This window comes from Bacillus rossius, chromosome 1 (assembly GCF_032445375.1).
Source record: "Bacillus rossius redtenbacheri isolate Brsri chromosome 1, Brsri_v3, whole genome shotgun sequence".
Lineage (NCBI taxonomy): Eukaryota > Metazoa > Arthropoda > Insecta > Phasmatodea > Bacillidae > Bacillus > Bacillus rossius.
In genome coordinates, this window is record NC_086330.1 from 74,655,119 (window position 1) to 74,672,083 (window position 16,965).

The 16,965-nt window shown below is 33.7% G+C and overlaps 1 protein-coding gene across 3 annotated transcripts in view; it reads left to right on the plus strand.

Annotated features, from left to right (window-relative positions):
• Window positions 1-11,181, plus strand: part of LOC134537794 (CYFIP-related Rac1 interactor B) — a 48,413-nt gene extending 37,232 nt beyond the window's left edge. For all 3 annotated transcript variants that reach the window (XM_063378606.1, XM_063378622.1, XM_063378612.1), the window contains exon 10: window positions 3,477-11,181. In XM_063378606.1, coding sequence (XP_063234676.1) covers window positions 3,477-3,543 — 67 coding nt within the window. In that variant the 3' untranslated portion in view covers window positions 3,544-11,181. The remainder of the gene's footprint in view (window positions 1-3,476) is intronic.
• The last annotated feature ends 5,784 nt before the right edge of the window (window positions 11,182-16,965 follow it).

The following is a 16,965-nucleotide window of genomic DNA, read 5'->3' on the forward strand; positions in this document are numbered from 1 at the left end:
TGCCAAAAGTTAAACATGAAATTTGCTGTTCTTGTATAAGAGATGAGAATGTTGAAGCATCTTGATATAGCCACTTGGTGCTGAAATTTTGTAACACAATTGATTTTTGAACTTTGTATTTAATTACGTGTTAAAGTTTTATTAATTTCAGATATTTTGAGAAATAATACTATAAAATGATAGCTACCACCATCAATATAATTGTTTACGTTGAGGAATAGAAGTTAAATTGCCATTGCATTGTTTGAATATTCATTGCAGCCATTTGACTTTTCAGAATGTTTCTAATGTGTTAAAATAACATCGCCGAATATGCACGAACACACCATATTTATAGGAAACTTGTACGTTGCTTAAAACTTATTTTAATAATGGAACAGTAATCGGCTCTTTTGTGTATTTAAAACGCGAGTTATCACCTTTATTTTCATGCATAATACATTTAAGATTAAAGGGGAACGCTAAGAAAAGTACTTATTAATTTTCATGTTTATGTCACCATACGTTTGGTTCATGGCCGTATGGTGTTCAATAGCACGTGGCACAAAAAAAAAAGTAAGTTGTTTACAATGGCGAACGAAGCTGTGGTGACCATACACTCATGCAGTAACGCTTAATAATTAAACTTCACGCTATTCATTTTGAGAATTTATTGTTTTCTCTAAATTTTCCAATGGTTTGCCACGAAATTCAGCACTAATTCTACGTAAACAGTGGGAAATGCTTTTGCACAAGGTGGGAAAAGAATGCATTATTAGTATAGGGAAATTGACAGTGCATGTAAAAAAAATACGTTAATCGCGGGAATTTGTATATCGTGGGTACGTAAAAATGAGGTTCTACTGTAATTTTACTTTTGATTCAACATTACAAATTAAACAATTTTTTATTATTATTAGTTTGTTACCAATAGATACAGTGAGAATCATCACAATGTACTTGAAAAGTATCTTAGTACTTAATAATGAAAGTACTGAATACTCAACTTTTACTAAATGTGAAACGTCATGTTGGGACCTAAAATATTGATTTCGACCTATTTGGGGAGAATTGTGTTTGTAAACCCAAATAAGTTTTGTTACATTTTTAGTTAATTATTAATATTTACATTAATAATAATTGTACTTAAAAATGTCCGATCTCAATCACTGACACCTAAAAAGGTTTATTCTCAAGTCAATCAATGTCTGTCAAGTTCCGCAGTTCGCACTCCTCACTGGAGCTAGACTCAACAGTGGTTCGCCCCTTACCTTGCGCCTGTCCACACACAGTCTCGCACCACTCAGTCGCTGCACTCTCCCAATTCAGTTCAACTCTGCGTTGCGTCACATTGGGGTGAAAGGGGGGGGGGGGGGGGGGTTGTTATATCTCTCTTTTTTTTTTTTTTTTTTTCCTCTCTCTCTCCACTGATGTTGCACTTCCCTTCGTTCGCGAAACTTGTGGAACTCTCAGAACTGTTGTGGGACTCGCTCGGAACTGTCGAGGATCTAGTCGTGGGACTTGTCGCAGAACTCTGCATGCACACCGCGATCCGTGTGGAGGCCGGCGTCACTGCTTAAGATCCGGTGGGTTGCCTTTCCAGAACCAGCGAGAGCAGCTGTGACAAGTCACATTATTTCGGGCTGACCCGACATTCGAACAGTCCAGTAGGGTGGCGTCCATTCACGCCACTCCGCATGGCAGCCCGCGGAATTCCCAAGGCCGCTCAGCGATAGATAACAGCGCTGAGGCAGTACGATGCAGGGGGGGGGGGGGTGTCAATGACCCTTGTAATCCGGCTAGGCGCGCGTGGCATGCCTTACAACAGTGGACCACACGTGACACTGCGCGTGATGCCAATGGCCATGCAGGACCGCCAGCCAGCTCCAAACCTGACATCACCTTCTGGTCTCTTGCGTTGGTAACAATATATATACTTTAATGTGGGAAATCCTTTATGGTGAGGTACTTTATAATGTTTCACTGTATAGCAAGTGAAACTTATTCACAAAAAAAATGAACAAAAAGACTGTAACACTGTTGAAGCTAAAAAACATTGAGAAATTTGTATTTGTTTTCTGCGAATAGTACCGTATTTACCCGCGTATGATTTGCACATTTTCTGCCTATTTTTAGTTTGAAAAAATTATGTGCGACACTTTGGGTAAATAAAATAAAGTTATTATAATTCCATTGTGTTGAGTATATGTGTAAATAACTCTCCTAAGTTTGTTGTTAAAATGTTTAACATCACGAGTAATTAAAAATTGTTTATGTATTGGAAATATCTCAGCATTCCGTGAAAGCACAGTGAATTGTGCTCGTCTGCCTGACCGCGCCTTGCAAGTCCCTAGAGTGATGTGACTTGCTGGGCTGGCATTCGGCTGAAGGAGGGGGAATCTAAAAATAAACCTGCCAGTTTGTGTGTGTGCGTTCTGTGACAGTATGTGGCTATGTAGCGGTATTACTGTTCTCCCTCCCTCCCTCCCTCACCATTGTAAATGTTGTGAATTGGCACTGTACACAATCTTCATGTGTCTATTTCAACAGGTTTTTTCTACACAACTGTGACATAACATTATTGTTTTTGCATGATTTCGCAGCTTTCAAATGTAACATTCCATAACAAAACTGCCACCATCGTTTGTGCTTTGAACACAGATTTTAAAATTAAAAATTTAGTCTATTGCACACTTTTTTCTTTTGTTTACATGTTAAGCTTCCCCTCCTTTTTTTAATTTCCCTCCTTCCTGGGCACTTCCAGCAGTATGCAGAATTTTTTTATGCTCCTTAGAAATGGAGAATGTAATGATGTTTCTGTATGGTAATGTTTTAAGTCATACTTATGCAGTGCTGCCAAGTATTACGTATTTCCAGTAATTAATTATTACTGTTTTAGATGCACAGTTAGGGAACTATGGAGTTTATTTTATTTAGGTACTATGAAAACAGATAAATGTAACGACACACCTTTAATATAGTGTGTATCAGCGTTTCATACTATGTATAAAATATCTCATGTTGCTCATGTAATTAGAAGGGAAACATTTTACAAAGAATTTAACATAAAAATTAATCTCGAAACTTATTTTCTTTTTAAATGTTAAGTAGTTTCCAAATCTCTGTGATTTTTTTAAATTTATTAGCTCATTACTGAATAGGAGATTGATTTTTTATAGTGCAGAGTCTAGTATTTGGTGTAAAGTTTATCACATTTGTTTTACACATGTTTTATTGCACGCATGGATGTGATAACTGATGAGCATGCTCGGAAGGTAGCAACTCTGCTTGTGCCTAGAAGGCCCGTACGAGGACCGAGGAGGAGGTGGGTAGAGCAGGAGAGTTAAAGGAGGGCAGCAGAGTGGAGGAGAATGGAACACAGCAAAGGAGAAGGAATGGTGGTAGGACAAATAAAAATGGAGGCATCTTACTTTACTTGCCCGGTGGCACGTAGCACGCCCATACAAGAGTGCTGTAGTTCCGTATCACTGCCGCAGGTACACGACCAAGCACTTGAACGAGGAGGCGACCCCCAAGAACATCAAGAACCTGCTCGCAGCATGATGGGCTGTGGCGCCCCCGGTCGATGCACACAGCACCGCTCAGCACAACAAGAACTCTCCTCAACAGAGAAACAGTGATATTGTATTCTTAACGGTTCTTCCACGCACTTCTTTTCAGCATTTTTTGTGGGTCGAGTGCACGAACTTTGTTTCCAGATGGACGTCCTTCTAGTTCGGTGTCTGTGAACAGTTATTCAGAGCCAGTGAGAGGCTATCATTGCGTTGGTAATTTATTTCAGAGATGCATTCAGTATTCACAATCCAGCGAACAAAGTGTAAAGTTAACCATAAACGATGTGATGTTATTTGTAGTCCCACATTCACTCGCACAATAGTTTAATCATAAAGATTTACAATTTATTGTCTACTTACCAAACATTGTATTACATCTGTTCTTTTTTATGAACCATTTAGGAGATATAGGTACTCATTTATATTTAGCAGAATTTATTTCTTTGAGTTGTAAGCAGTAATGTTAAGCATAAATTAAAGCTGTGCTATGGCAGTTTTTGCAAATTTTGAATTACAAAAAAAAATTCATGCTATACAACCTAAAAACTGCAGAAGTTTCCATCACATTCACAGCATGGTGATTCACTGGTGCGTTCTGCACTTGTAGTGCTGAAACTATTGTTTCGAACAGTCTTGGTCAATAAAGTCTTTAGCTTTAAGTTTCCAGATGTTAATGTTGTTTACTGTGGTAGAACACATTGCCTTAAAGACATACAATCTGAAACTACAAAGGCTGTCTCTTAGGGCTGTTGGGGGGGTGGAGCTACGAGCTGCCATGTTGAGGTCTCTTCGAGGGATCAGCAGGGCAACATCTCTCTCATCAGGACCAGTAGTGTCAAGCAGTCAGATAGTGATTGCTTTCCACCGGAGATCTGGATTTGATTCCCAGCTGGATTAAGGTAGAATTTTCAAAACATTGCTGTGAAGAAGTAGGTTTTGTCACTGCTTTCACCACTGATTGTCACTGCTCCATTACACCATTAGTAGAGACAAGATTTTATGATTTTATTTTCAGTGCAATTTTGTTTTTAAAACAGAGGTTTTCTGTGTTATTGTTTTTTTATATATAAAAGCTGTTTTGTAATACTTACTCCACCAAATAAGTGGTAAAATTTATATGCTTTTTGTAATACTTACTCCACCAAAGAAGTAGTAAATTTTATATGCTGCATTTTTACAACAAAATCATTTGTAATAAAATGGTCTAAAACAGATAAATTCAGAACAATAAAAATAAGTTTGTGAGCATTTGTGTTTTAAAAGTATTTCACTAAGATATAAATTTAAAAAAATTAATTTTTCTGATCCATGCACTTTGGTACAATTTTTTATCCAGAAAAAATTACATTCCTATAATTTCGAACATTAAAAGATTATTTTTTTATAATTTGAGTTAAGTTTTGGTTAAGTAATACTTAATTCCATGAAATAACCTGCATTTTGGTGCTAAGCTGTGTTTTGACATGCTTTTTTTTTTGTCACAATTCACTAAATATGTAATTTTGTTCCTACATCTACTCTGACCCCATGTCTGCGAGAAGTAAAATCTCATTTTGACTCATTCTTTGATAAATTTTTTCTCTGTATTGCAAATTTCTTCCATGTCTCTTAAAGTTTGTGAATTGGCCAAAGTTAAATCAATAGTTTGGCAAAAAAAACTCAAATTAGCACAGCTTGATTGTAGAAATGTTTTTTTTTTTTTTTCAATGATGTGTTTTAAACTAAAATGTTTTGTTGATTTTGTTAGCAGTAGATGTTTGAATGTCGGATGTTGATGAAAGTATGATATTTGTAAACCACTGCCAAAAAGTAAACTGTAGTTTTAGCTTCTGAATGTAAAAGACTAGCTAAACAAACATTCGCTATTGTCTTAAAATGCCTCTAAAATCATTTCATAAAGCATTTTCAATTGTCTTGCTGTATTCTCAAGAAATAACTTAGCTGTTTCACAGGTAAGAGAGAATAACAAGTATGTAAAATAAGTGTGAAAAGGTATAACTTTTTTGTTTTGTTTATTAATCATGTTATTTTTAACTATAAATTTCATTTTAAAAAATTAAATTACCTAATTTTTTAAAGAAAAAAAATTGTGTGCCTTCTAAGCCACAAAGAGTAGTTATTTGAAAGCAAAATATCATGAACTTGATAGAGGCTTATTCTGTAAAAGTTGAAATGGAATTTGTGAAATGATTGGAATTTGTCTTAGAGAATTTCTAACTACATACTTGTTCTTGCTAATGCTTTGCAATGTGTTTACTTGATTAGCATGTAATAAACGGATGCATTCTTTGGAGAGTGGATATTTTTTACACAGCTAATCAATTTACATATTAGCTAAAATCTGTTTGTGTAGCATATGATTTACCATTGGTTTACTGTTAAAGTAGTCTGCCTCACATTTCAAGTTTTTTTTGTATCTACTGAATAGGATTTCTTTAGCGTAGGAGTTGTGTTACTAGTCTTGTAATGGCACTGGTTTGAGTGCATAATGGATGGATGCAAGTTTGAGTTGGTAATGGTTTGAGTATGTCATCCCACGGATGTGCTGACCAGCTCCTTGGCTGATGTTTGTTAGTTGCTGGGATGTTCATTTGTTAATTGTCACAGGCGCACATTGAAACATTGACTTAGTCGTGATTGTCTCGTTCCCCTCGAAGCTGTGGCCCAAGTATAATTAATTTGTTTGTGATTGTTTTGAAATGGTAGGAAGGCAGGGTGTATCGCGAACTAGATTTGAGTGGCTCACTGTTCCATTAATTTGTGCTTTATAGTTGTAAGAAATTTGCTGTACCTAAGATGTAAGTTATTCAACATAGTTACCTACAACTGTGGACACAGCTGCATGTGTTTTACGTGCAGTTATGAACTAAAGTGCTGACACTTGTTGTGATTTGCTGTTACTGTCTGTATGTTTCTCGTTACTATCAACTGAGACTGTTAAGTTTCCAGTCATAAGGTTAAGTGCAACATTCTTGTTCATTTTTTTTGTTATGATTTGGACACTCGTTTAATTTGTTTGCTGTTAACTGTTGGTTATTTTCACTCATGACGTTCCGAGCTGTCTTGGGTGAGGTGGCAGTATCACTGTGTAGCTGGCTGGGGCGTTCAGAGACGTAGAATACTTGCACTTGCCCTATAAGCTCCAGCCTGGACGAGTTTTACAAACAAACATTTGTGGAACTTGCAGTTGATGTGTTCCACTTAAAAGTCATGAATAGCTAAAATATAATTTTATGTTTTCATTTTATTAACTAGTATTCCAAATGTTTTAGTTAGTGTTGTGTCTGAAATGCTAATTTGATGCAATTTTAACATTATTAATATAATAGGCTGAAACACATTATTGTTTGGATTTTAATATTATGTACATTGCAGTGATTGTACATGTTTCTTGAATTACTTGCATAGCTTTTGAGCATGAGCATGATCTTACATACAGCTATACAGTTTGATAATTATTCTTTTAGATCCAGAAGGCATTTGAAATAAAACACAAAAATATGTATGTTCAGTACTTTTCTTTTAATTTTGGGTGTTATTTCTGGTGTTATCAATCTAAACACTAGAATTTATCAGGCTTGATTCAGCCATTTAACACAATGTTGTTCCCGAACAGTATGTACATTGCAAAGAGAAGAACATTGCTATTAGAGTAAAAGTACCAAACTGTTTTAGCTTTTGTGTTTCTAAGTTTTTAAACATTTAAGCACTCAGAACATTCAGGAATGTTGTAAACCTGCAATTGCCGTATTTACCAGCGTATGGGGGTGTGTGTGTGTCTCTCTCTCTCTCTCTCTCTCTCTCTCTCTCTCTCTCTCTCTCTCTCACACACACACACACACACACACTATATATATATATATATATATATATATATATATATATATATATATATATATATATATATACATACAAACATGTAGTGCTACCCTTAATTGTTTTCATTTTGGGTAAAATAATTTAACATTGAACTGTGTGGTTGAATAGGTATGTGCTTGAATAACCAGCATCTGTTGGTTTTTAATAAATATATTACGTGTAAATATAAATTGTACATTAAATTATTTCAGTAGTGCATGTAAAGCATCAGGAACTTCGCCGTTATGCTGCGTGTGGCCATATACTGCCTGTAAATTACGTAGTCATCTGCTGTCATGCTGTCATCCGGCTAGAGAGGAAAATTTAAAAATATACTAGTCAGAGAGTGAGCACGAGGGGGGTGCATGCATGTGTATTTGAGTAAGTGTGGCCTTGCAGCAGTGCTTATGGTTCTTCCTCCCTCTCTATTGTTTATGTCCGTGACTGGCACCGTACACAATCATCACTTGTCTATCGCGACAGGTTTTTGTGATGTAACGGATGCAATTGTTTTTGGCATAAGATTTCCCTTGCTTTCTACTGCAATATTCTGTGACAAATCTGCTGTAAAGGGCTTGCTTGTTTCTATTGCAGGAATTGACAAACAATAATGACATGAAATAGCATGATGACTTTTCTCATTTGGGCTAAGAGGATGGGTAAAAAAAACACAACACGGGAAAGGAAACACCGGTATAAAAAATAGTATTCCTTTCCTTTGTATTTTTTATTATATAGTGCTGGAGAGGCGAAGAATGGAGAGGAGAAAGACGAAGGACTGAGGGTCAACATCAGTGCTGTGTTTCTTATGCAGGAATAAGCTGAGACACGGACCATAAAGACTTCACTTGTGTTCTACTGGAGACAGATATATGGTGTGATCCATATTTGAGGGCAACCCTTATGGTGAAAATTTTGAATTTTTATGACCTAAATTACAGGGGTGACCCTTCTGCAAATAAATACGATACAGTTTTGTATTCTTTCTCTCAGCAATGTTCTTCTCTTTGCAATGTACAGTGAGTGCAGCATTTGTTTGGAAACATTCCACTAATTTTTAATATGTAAGGCCTTGTATGTACCAACGCACTGCTATGTCACAGGTGGCTAGGACCTGTGGCAGCTTCCGTACCATCCACTGCCTTCAAGCTACCAGGTCGCATTGCTGCGCTGCCTGCATTTAGTTCACTCAAAGTTCATTGTTAGTGTTTCCAATTGTTCAGTAGGTTACATTTCACATTTGTTAAGCCTGGCAGAATACTAGTTTTTTGATGCGAAGCAAATATCAAATTGAATTTAACTGCAAATATTGTTCTCAGCAAAGCTGTATTAAACTTATTTTATAAAATACAAGATTGGTGTAAAATAAAATAATGGTGTGTGATGTTTGTAATGTTAGAACTCATTAAGTGATCAACAAAATGGGCCCCATATATACTAACATTATTCAATACAAATAATAAAAAAAAAACTGCATTTTATTAATATTGAGCATTTATAAAAGCAAACAGTGCCACCTTTTGATTTTTTTAAGTAACCAATTAATTCAAGCAAAATATACACAACACAAAAAAAGAAAACTAAATATTTTCATGAACGAATCTTAGGCTTCCAATGTTTTAAAGCTTCACAACAAATACAAAGCATTGCATAAAATGAGAAGCTTCAAATCAGATGCAAAGCTTTGCAACACAACCAAATGTTCAAATAAAACAAATAGAAAATTTCCTGGTGAAGTAAAATATTAAAAAGAGCTTCTATTTATTCAGTTAATCGAAGCTTCACACAGGCCTAATATTTGTTATTCCCTTTGAAAACTGTATTGACGTTTGTTAATCCTGCATGGCCGTGGTCCCAAACTTGCCTAACTGAGAACCTTCATGGTATCGTTTGAAGCCTATCTGTGTAATTGATATCCAGTAGTTTTGTGGGGGGTAACCTTTCGTGCTGATCTTTGATCATAGATTCATGGTTATAGGTCACATCCCAGCCTCTGTTGATATTCCCTTCCTCTTCTCCAGCTCACGCCATCACAAGCTGTCTGTCTTGCTAACTACCCGTGTGCTTTTGAGTATCCTGCCCAGTGTATCTATCTCCAGGCGTCTCTCAGCGGGCACGTCTCGCACCTTGCACACAATGTTCACTTGTTTCTCTGAGTTGCTGTGTTGAAATATCCAGGACGTCACTAAACAGTGGGCATATTGTTTCCTAAAATATGTTGATTGACTTTATGCAATATTTAATGTCATTAGTTGATTATTTTTTATTAAATTTTTTTGTAATAGTTGTATTTAGTTAAAATTATACACACAACACAACACACCTGTTTACCTGCGTTAAATTCTTTTGTATCAATAATCTTCTGTATCAAGAAGTTAACACAATAGAAAAAGCTTTATTTGACTTTGTGATCAAACATTTTGTTAGCATTACAAAACTTATATGTGACTGTGTGATCTTAATTTCCATATTTCTTTTAGGTGTGGGAACCTAAATTTGAGTGTTATTTGAGTTTCATTCCTATTCTCCACATAATCTCGCCTATAATTGCTAATTGCTCATTGTATTTGTTGCTTCAGATTGGGGCTTGCTCTTGGCATGTGACAAGTACATGTTCTTGTGCACCAGAAACCATAACTTCTGACTTTGCCTTAAAACCTAGCCTATTATTAAAGAACAGATTATATCTTTTAAGTTGTATAACATTTTTTTAAATGGATAAAGTAAAAAAAAAAATTATGTCATATTTATAAGACCCACGATTGTTGAGAGTTTTGACCTCTGAAAATAGGTTATGGCGAACCATTAATTACATCATACCTACATGTTCAAGTAAAGTCATTAATATCACTTACAAAAGTAGCAGGCTTTTTTTTTTTTAAATTCAGAAATTGAGAATGCTGCACAAAAAACAGTGGTGGCTATAGTTCACTGTCACAAGAAGATAAAGTACACACTAATAATCAGTTTATTTCAAGTGCACCTTGGTGTAAGTAAGTCTACTCTTCTTTTCAGAAAAAAACAGGGCACTTAACATGTCCAATACAACTTCTCATTTAAGCTTGAAGTGGCCACATAATAATAATAATGCATGACCAACCAATAAAATTTGTATCCAATATTTTGTAGGTAGTCTTTTGGGATTGAACTAAAATATTGCCTTCAGATATTTATTTACTTAAATTTCACTTAAATTAATGTCTTAAATTTGCTAAGGTTTTATATATATATATATAGAGAGAGAGAGAGAGAGAGAGAGAGAGAGAGACACACACTAAGGAGTAAGAGATGAGTACAAATTAGAATCTATTGTCCTTCAGATTTGAGTGAATATAGTAAATGAGAAATGAATGGGTTCGCAGTGGGCTTTATAATTTCAGACCATGAACATACCCATTATTAACTGGTAACGTATTTTTATACAGAAGCAGAACTACACTCCAAAATAAACTTCAGATATTTGTTTTACTGGGAAACTTTAGTTTCAGCATATTATATTCATAAATTGTGTGTGGTTTACAAGTGCTTTGCAACTAGGTGCAAAGTTGTTTTGTTAAGGCTTAATGGTTTATGTAAAATGTGTTATGCTTTGTTGATAGTTTAGAGAGTTAATCTGTTAGCAGGCTTGTGCATGTGTTTGTACTTGTGTGGATTCCTGTGTTATGGCTCGGCAGAGCATAAAATGTAATAATGTGTTCACATAACATTTACAAATGTGTTTGTATGGACAACTAGTTTCAAAAAGTTTAATAAATGTAATTTAAGTTGATATTGTTTTTGTTGACATTCCCTGCATTACCACTCAGTGATGCACATTCTGCAAAAATAAGTGTGTGCTTTTGCAAATGTAAATCTGTTTCTATGGAGCTTAATTGCTTGTCTAGGTCCGTGCAAATGTGCATTAAACTGTGTTTATGCTTTGTTTAAACAGTGATTACAGGAAATTTTGAAGTTAATACTAGTTTGGTTTCCATTAACATAAAATTTTTATCAGCAATTTATTTTTTTCCATGTTGCGTTAGGTTTCAAATGGACGAAAGTGATGAAATCATGGAGTTGTGCCTGGTTTTAATAGATTTTGGAGTGATTTATATTGTAGAACTAGTACAACTATAAAATTATACTATGCTATTTTATAGTATAGTGACTCTTAAAAAGCAATTTGTATTTTTAAATTAACATCTTTATTTTGGATGACATAGTAACTTAACTTCCTAACTACTCAAATTTGTATGAAAAAAATATCTTTAAGACAAAACTCTGAAGTCTTGAATTTTAAACTGAAATTATTAACATATTATGTATATATACCTGTATAATGTTTAACATCCATAAATATACACGAAAACTAAAAAAAATTAGGGGAAAAACTATTCAAATCTGTTATAAAATAATTATTAATCAAGTTACTTGCTAATATGAAGGACACTTTACTCAAGAGTTAGACTTTACATCATACTGGGGTAATTTATTGACAACTAATCTCATTACTAATGTATAGTTAAATAAAGTGATCTTCATTCAGTTCAGAATGTGAAATTAGAGTGGTCTTAAACCTCGCTAGCTAATCAATAGAGCCACCTCTAGGTGGTTGGTGGTAATACTTAAGATGTAGCACTTTCTAAGTTACACATCAGGAAAACATGGAGATAACATTTAACATCAGTTCTTATAATTTATCTTCTTCAAAGACATGTACCTATGATTTAAAACTTGCGGTACAAGTCGTTACATGTCCTTTTGCCATGGACAGCTTGTGCTATATGATTTACCACAACTTCATTATTGTAGACATTGAATGGTTACGATTACCTATCTTCTTTACTTGATACTTGTACAAAACAATGTTATATCTTATTTATGACCAAGCAAATAATATTACAACTTTTTCAATAACCCAAAAATTAACTTCCAGCGACTCGTCACAGCATGAATGTGACGTCACGTGGTTGTGTTGAACATTGTGTTAACTCGTTACTGTCTGTGAAACTGCATTATGAAATTGAGGGCCATCTGACTTTCACAATACCACTACATAGGCACAAAGAGGGGCAATCATCAGCGATGTGCTGCAATGAATTGAAAAGATGTGTATATTAGTGCAAAACAGGATCACTTAAGCACTTTGGTCACCATCCGTGCAACATGACTTTTTTAATACACAGAAAACCCTCAATTAAACTCGGAACACTTATCAGCTCACACTCTGTGGCTTGCCATAGTGTGGCAAAATATAAACAAATTGGAAGACCAGGAACGATTCAGTACAAAAAGCCATGTGGGCTGAACAAAGACCCTGAAAGTCCTTGGTCCCTATTAATTATAAAAATGTCAAAGAAAAAGAACCCACTTATCACTTATGTGGTGGTTCTGTGCAAATGAAACTTTTGATGACGTACCTCCTGGCAGGTCTAAAGGCCAGTCTTGACGTAGAACCGCATACATTGTTTAAATGTTAAATTTTTATTATAATTATGGCCCTAAGCCATACTGTTAAATCTCTAATATAAATTTAGGCAAGTGTACCATTTAATATTCTGTAGATAATAAATAAATAGTAAATGTAGTTTGCAGTTACTTTTTCTGGATGAGTTTTGGAGCAAGAGTGGCTTCGCCCCCACCGCACCATCACTACCAGCAATCTAAATCAGGGCTCACGTGCGTTCCACGAGGGCCTACATTTTTTTAAAATTTGCTGATAGAAACACATATCTTTATTTTTACACACAAAATTAATGTTTTCACTTACGACATTCATATTAAAATTATTTAGTTATTCAACTTCATTAGCATCTTTAACCGACCATGTGCTCTTCGCCATTTTAAGGAATCGTTTAGATGGAAACTAATGTTATCGTTCTCACTAGCCATCATTATGATTGACCAATCGCATTCAAAATTCAATTAATTTTAGAACCCTTCCTATAGGCCAAATATTTGATGGGAAATGCAATCCATCCAACTTTTCAAATAAATACAGCTGTGCTAGTGATGTTTTTGGTGAAATTATAACCTTCCAACTTTGACATAACATATTAGGAGCATGGAGGTAAGAAGTTAGGGAGTGGTTGTATGGCGTGGATGCTGAAGTCATTTTGCTTTTTGGGACACGCCCACTGATGCGACCAAAACAAACGGCGAATACAAGTTTGAAATGGTGTTTTTAATGAAATAAAACAATGTCGTGTTGTGCTTATGGTTGTACAAATAGGCTAGCGAAAAAGCAGACGGGAATTACATTTCACAAGCAAGTTTATATCAAACCAGGAGCTTCTATTGTTGAAGTGGTGAGAGGAATAAGAGAAGACAAGACATGTCTCAAGAAAGAAGATGAAATAGTTATAGTAGCAGGTGGAAATTACGTGTTCAAGAAAGAATCAAAAAATTTGTGTTGTGCTTATGGTTGTACAAATAGGCTAGCGAAAAAGCAGACGGGAATTACATTTCACAAGTAAGTTTATATCAAACCAGGAGTTTCTTTAATTGAAGTGGTGAGAGGAATAAGAGAAGACAAGACATGTCTCAAGAAAGAAGATGAGTTAGTTATAGTAGCAGGTGGAAATTACGTGTTCAAAAAAGAATCAAAAAATGTGTATCTTAGTTTGAAATATGTATTACCTTCATTATGTAACACAAAAGTGGCGGTATGTACAATCCCACACAGATTTGACTTGATGGATAACTCATGTGTAAATATAGGGATAAGGAAAACTAATGAAAAAATTCTGACTCTCTGTAGTAAGTACAATTTTGTACTAGTAATAGATGTTAAGGATTTTCCTAGAACATGTTTTACAAGGCATGGATTGCATTATAATAAGAATGATAAGAGAAACTTAGCCTCTAAATTTTTAAGTAATATATCTAGTAAGGTAGTCCATAACAACATAATTCAATTACCTTGGGTTACAGTTATCCTGTAACAGATAGAGGTTGCAAAAGCAATTGCGTTATTAAGTAATAAAACATAAATGGATTTTTATAACTTATCATCTTTTATTATTAAAAAAATGTGCAAAACAAATTTTAATTCCAATAACTCATATCATAAATACTTCAATAAAAGAAGCTTCTTTTCCTGACAGAATGAAAATTACTAAACTAATACCTTTATATAAAAAAGGAAGTAGAACTGATGCTAACAATTATAGACCAAATAAGTTTACTTCCAATTTTTTCAAAAATACATGAAAAAATTATGCATATAAGACTAGTAAAATTTCTTGAGACTAATAATATTTTACACCCTCACCAGTTCGGCTTTCAAAAAAAATAAATCAATCACATTGGCTATTTATCAGTTAAATAAAACTATATCAAATAATTCAGATTCTGGAGTCCATGTATATGGTGTTTTTTGTGATTTTTCAAAGGCTTTTGATTCAGTTAACCATGAAATATTACTCAATAAACTTGAACATTATGGTATAAGAGGAAATGAACTTAAATTATTTAGCTCTTATTTAAAGAAATGTATAAAAAAGGTACTATTAAATCAAAATGAGGGAGGTATTTACTTGGATTGGGGATATATTAAATCCGGGGTACCACAACGAAGTATATTGGGGCCCTTATTATTTTTACTATATGTTAATGATTTACCTTATCAAACGGATGTAAATATAATATCTTTTGCTGATGACACAAATCTTCTTATAACTGCAGAAAATATATTGGAATTAAAAAATAAAACTGAATTTGAATTAATTAACTTGAATAAGTGGTTTGATGCAAATAATTTAAAACTCAATATAAATAAAACAAAATTTATTAAATTTGGTAATAAAAGACTGCTCGATCAAGTATTATCTGAATTTCAGGATCAAGCGATAAGTCAAACTGAATCAACTAAATTCTTGGGCTTGCATATTGATGATAAATTAAAATGAAATGAACATATCAATCAAACTATTCATAAATTAAGTAAAGCTTGCTACGCCCTCAGAATTCTTAGCCAAATTATAGACAGAAATTCTCTACGAACTGCATACATTGCACTTTTTCACACACACATGATATATGTAAGTGAAATATGGGGTAAGTGTAGTACTTAATAGTATTAAAATTTTTAGATTGCAAAAAAAAGCCATACGTATTATATGTTTAGCTGATACAAGAGCCTCATGTAAACCTTTATTTACTGAGTTTAATATATTCCCTTCTTTTTTTTTCGGAATATATTTATAGGTTGCTCTTATTTGTAAAAGCTAATATAAATAATTTTGTAGAATCTGAACATACTGGACCATATATCACAAGATATAACTATAAACTGAAACCAAAATTCCACAACACAACTTTATTTTCAAAAGGAGTACAACTTAAGAGGTATAACACTATTTAATAAACTACCTAAAGAAATTATATTACTACAAAATTTTAATGAATTCAAAAAAGTTGTTAGAGAATACATCAAAGGAAAAAAATATTTATTTAGTTGGTGAAATAACACCTTGTAATGACAATGTAAATAATATGTAATTTGCTATAGAATTAATAGGACACCCTATAAATGATTCAGAGTATATTAAATGAAAAATATGTACTGTTTGTTGTGTTGTGTAAATTGTGAAAATTGTAAAATTTGTGATTATTTGTTGAGAGTGTAGATTAGCAAAATTCATTATAATTGTAAACTTGATTATTTTATTGCAATTTTAACTATGTTTAATTTTTGTTTATAATGTGACAAGGTCTATATCACTTGAGCTGTTGGCTCATGTGGGGATCTGCAGGTGGATTGAAAAAAAAAAATAGATTGTGTTATCTGCATGAAACCATAATATTTCCATTTATTTTTGTTGTCCAAATTATATAAATTTATGTAATGTCTTGTTATTTGTTAATAAATTATAGTTTTTACTTCAGTACATCTTGTTTTGTAGTTGATTTCGCATAATTTCACCCTATTTTAAATTTGCAACACATTTCTTAATACATGTGCTACCAGCTTGCTTTTACCAAAGCCCAATAATGTACCAATTTTATCGTCAATGATTAGTAGACTTAACTTACAAAATATGGTGAGGAAATGGATGAGGAGAAGTGATTTAATCTGTAAAACATTTCACTTTTAGTTTTATGCAGTGTGGTTTAGTATCATTTTGTTCTAAAATTCCCTAGGCGTAACTTTTCCGTAGTTAAAGTAATAAAAATCAATTTCGAAAATTTTTCTTTCAAAGTAGTCAAATATGGATAGTGTTTGATTAGGCTAGGTTAGTTACAACACTAGATTGTAGGTTAGGTTAGTATAGCTACATTAAAAATGCTGTAAAATATTTTTAGTGTTTTCAAGGAATTACCAATTTAAGATGTACCAGTTGCCAGAGGGAAATGCTGAAAATTCATTAATTGCACAGAAAGATAGAGGTGGACTAACATACCCGTCTAAGGACGTGCAAAGTATTTGTAAGATGAAGAGACATTTTTTTCCTCTTTATATCAGCATATGCATGACATGTCCCCATTGAATAATCATATTGTTTATTTGACAAAAGCAGTTTCTGATAAGTATGTTTGTGTAAGGTTCAATTATTTTGCTAAGAATATAATT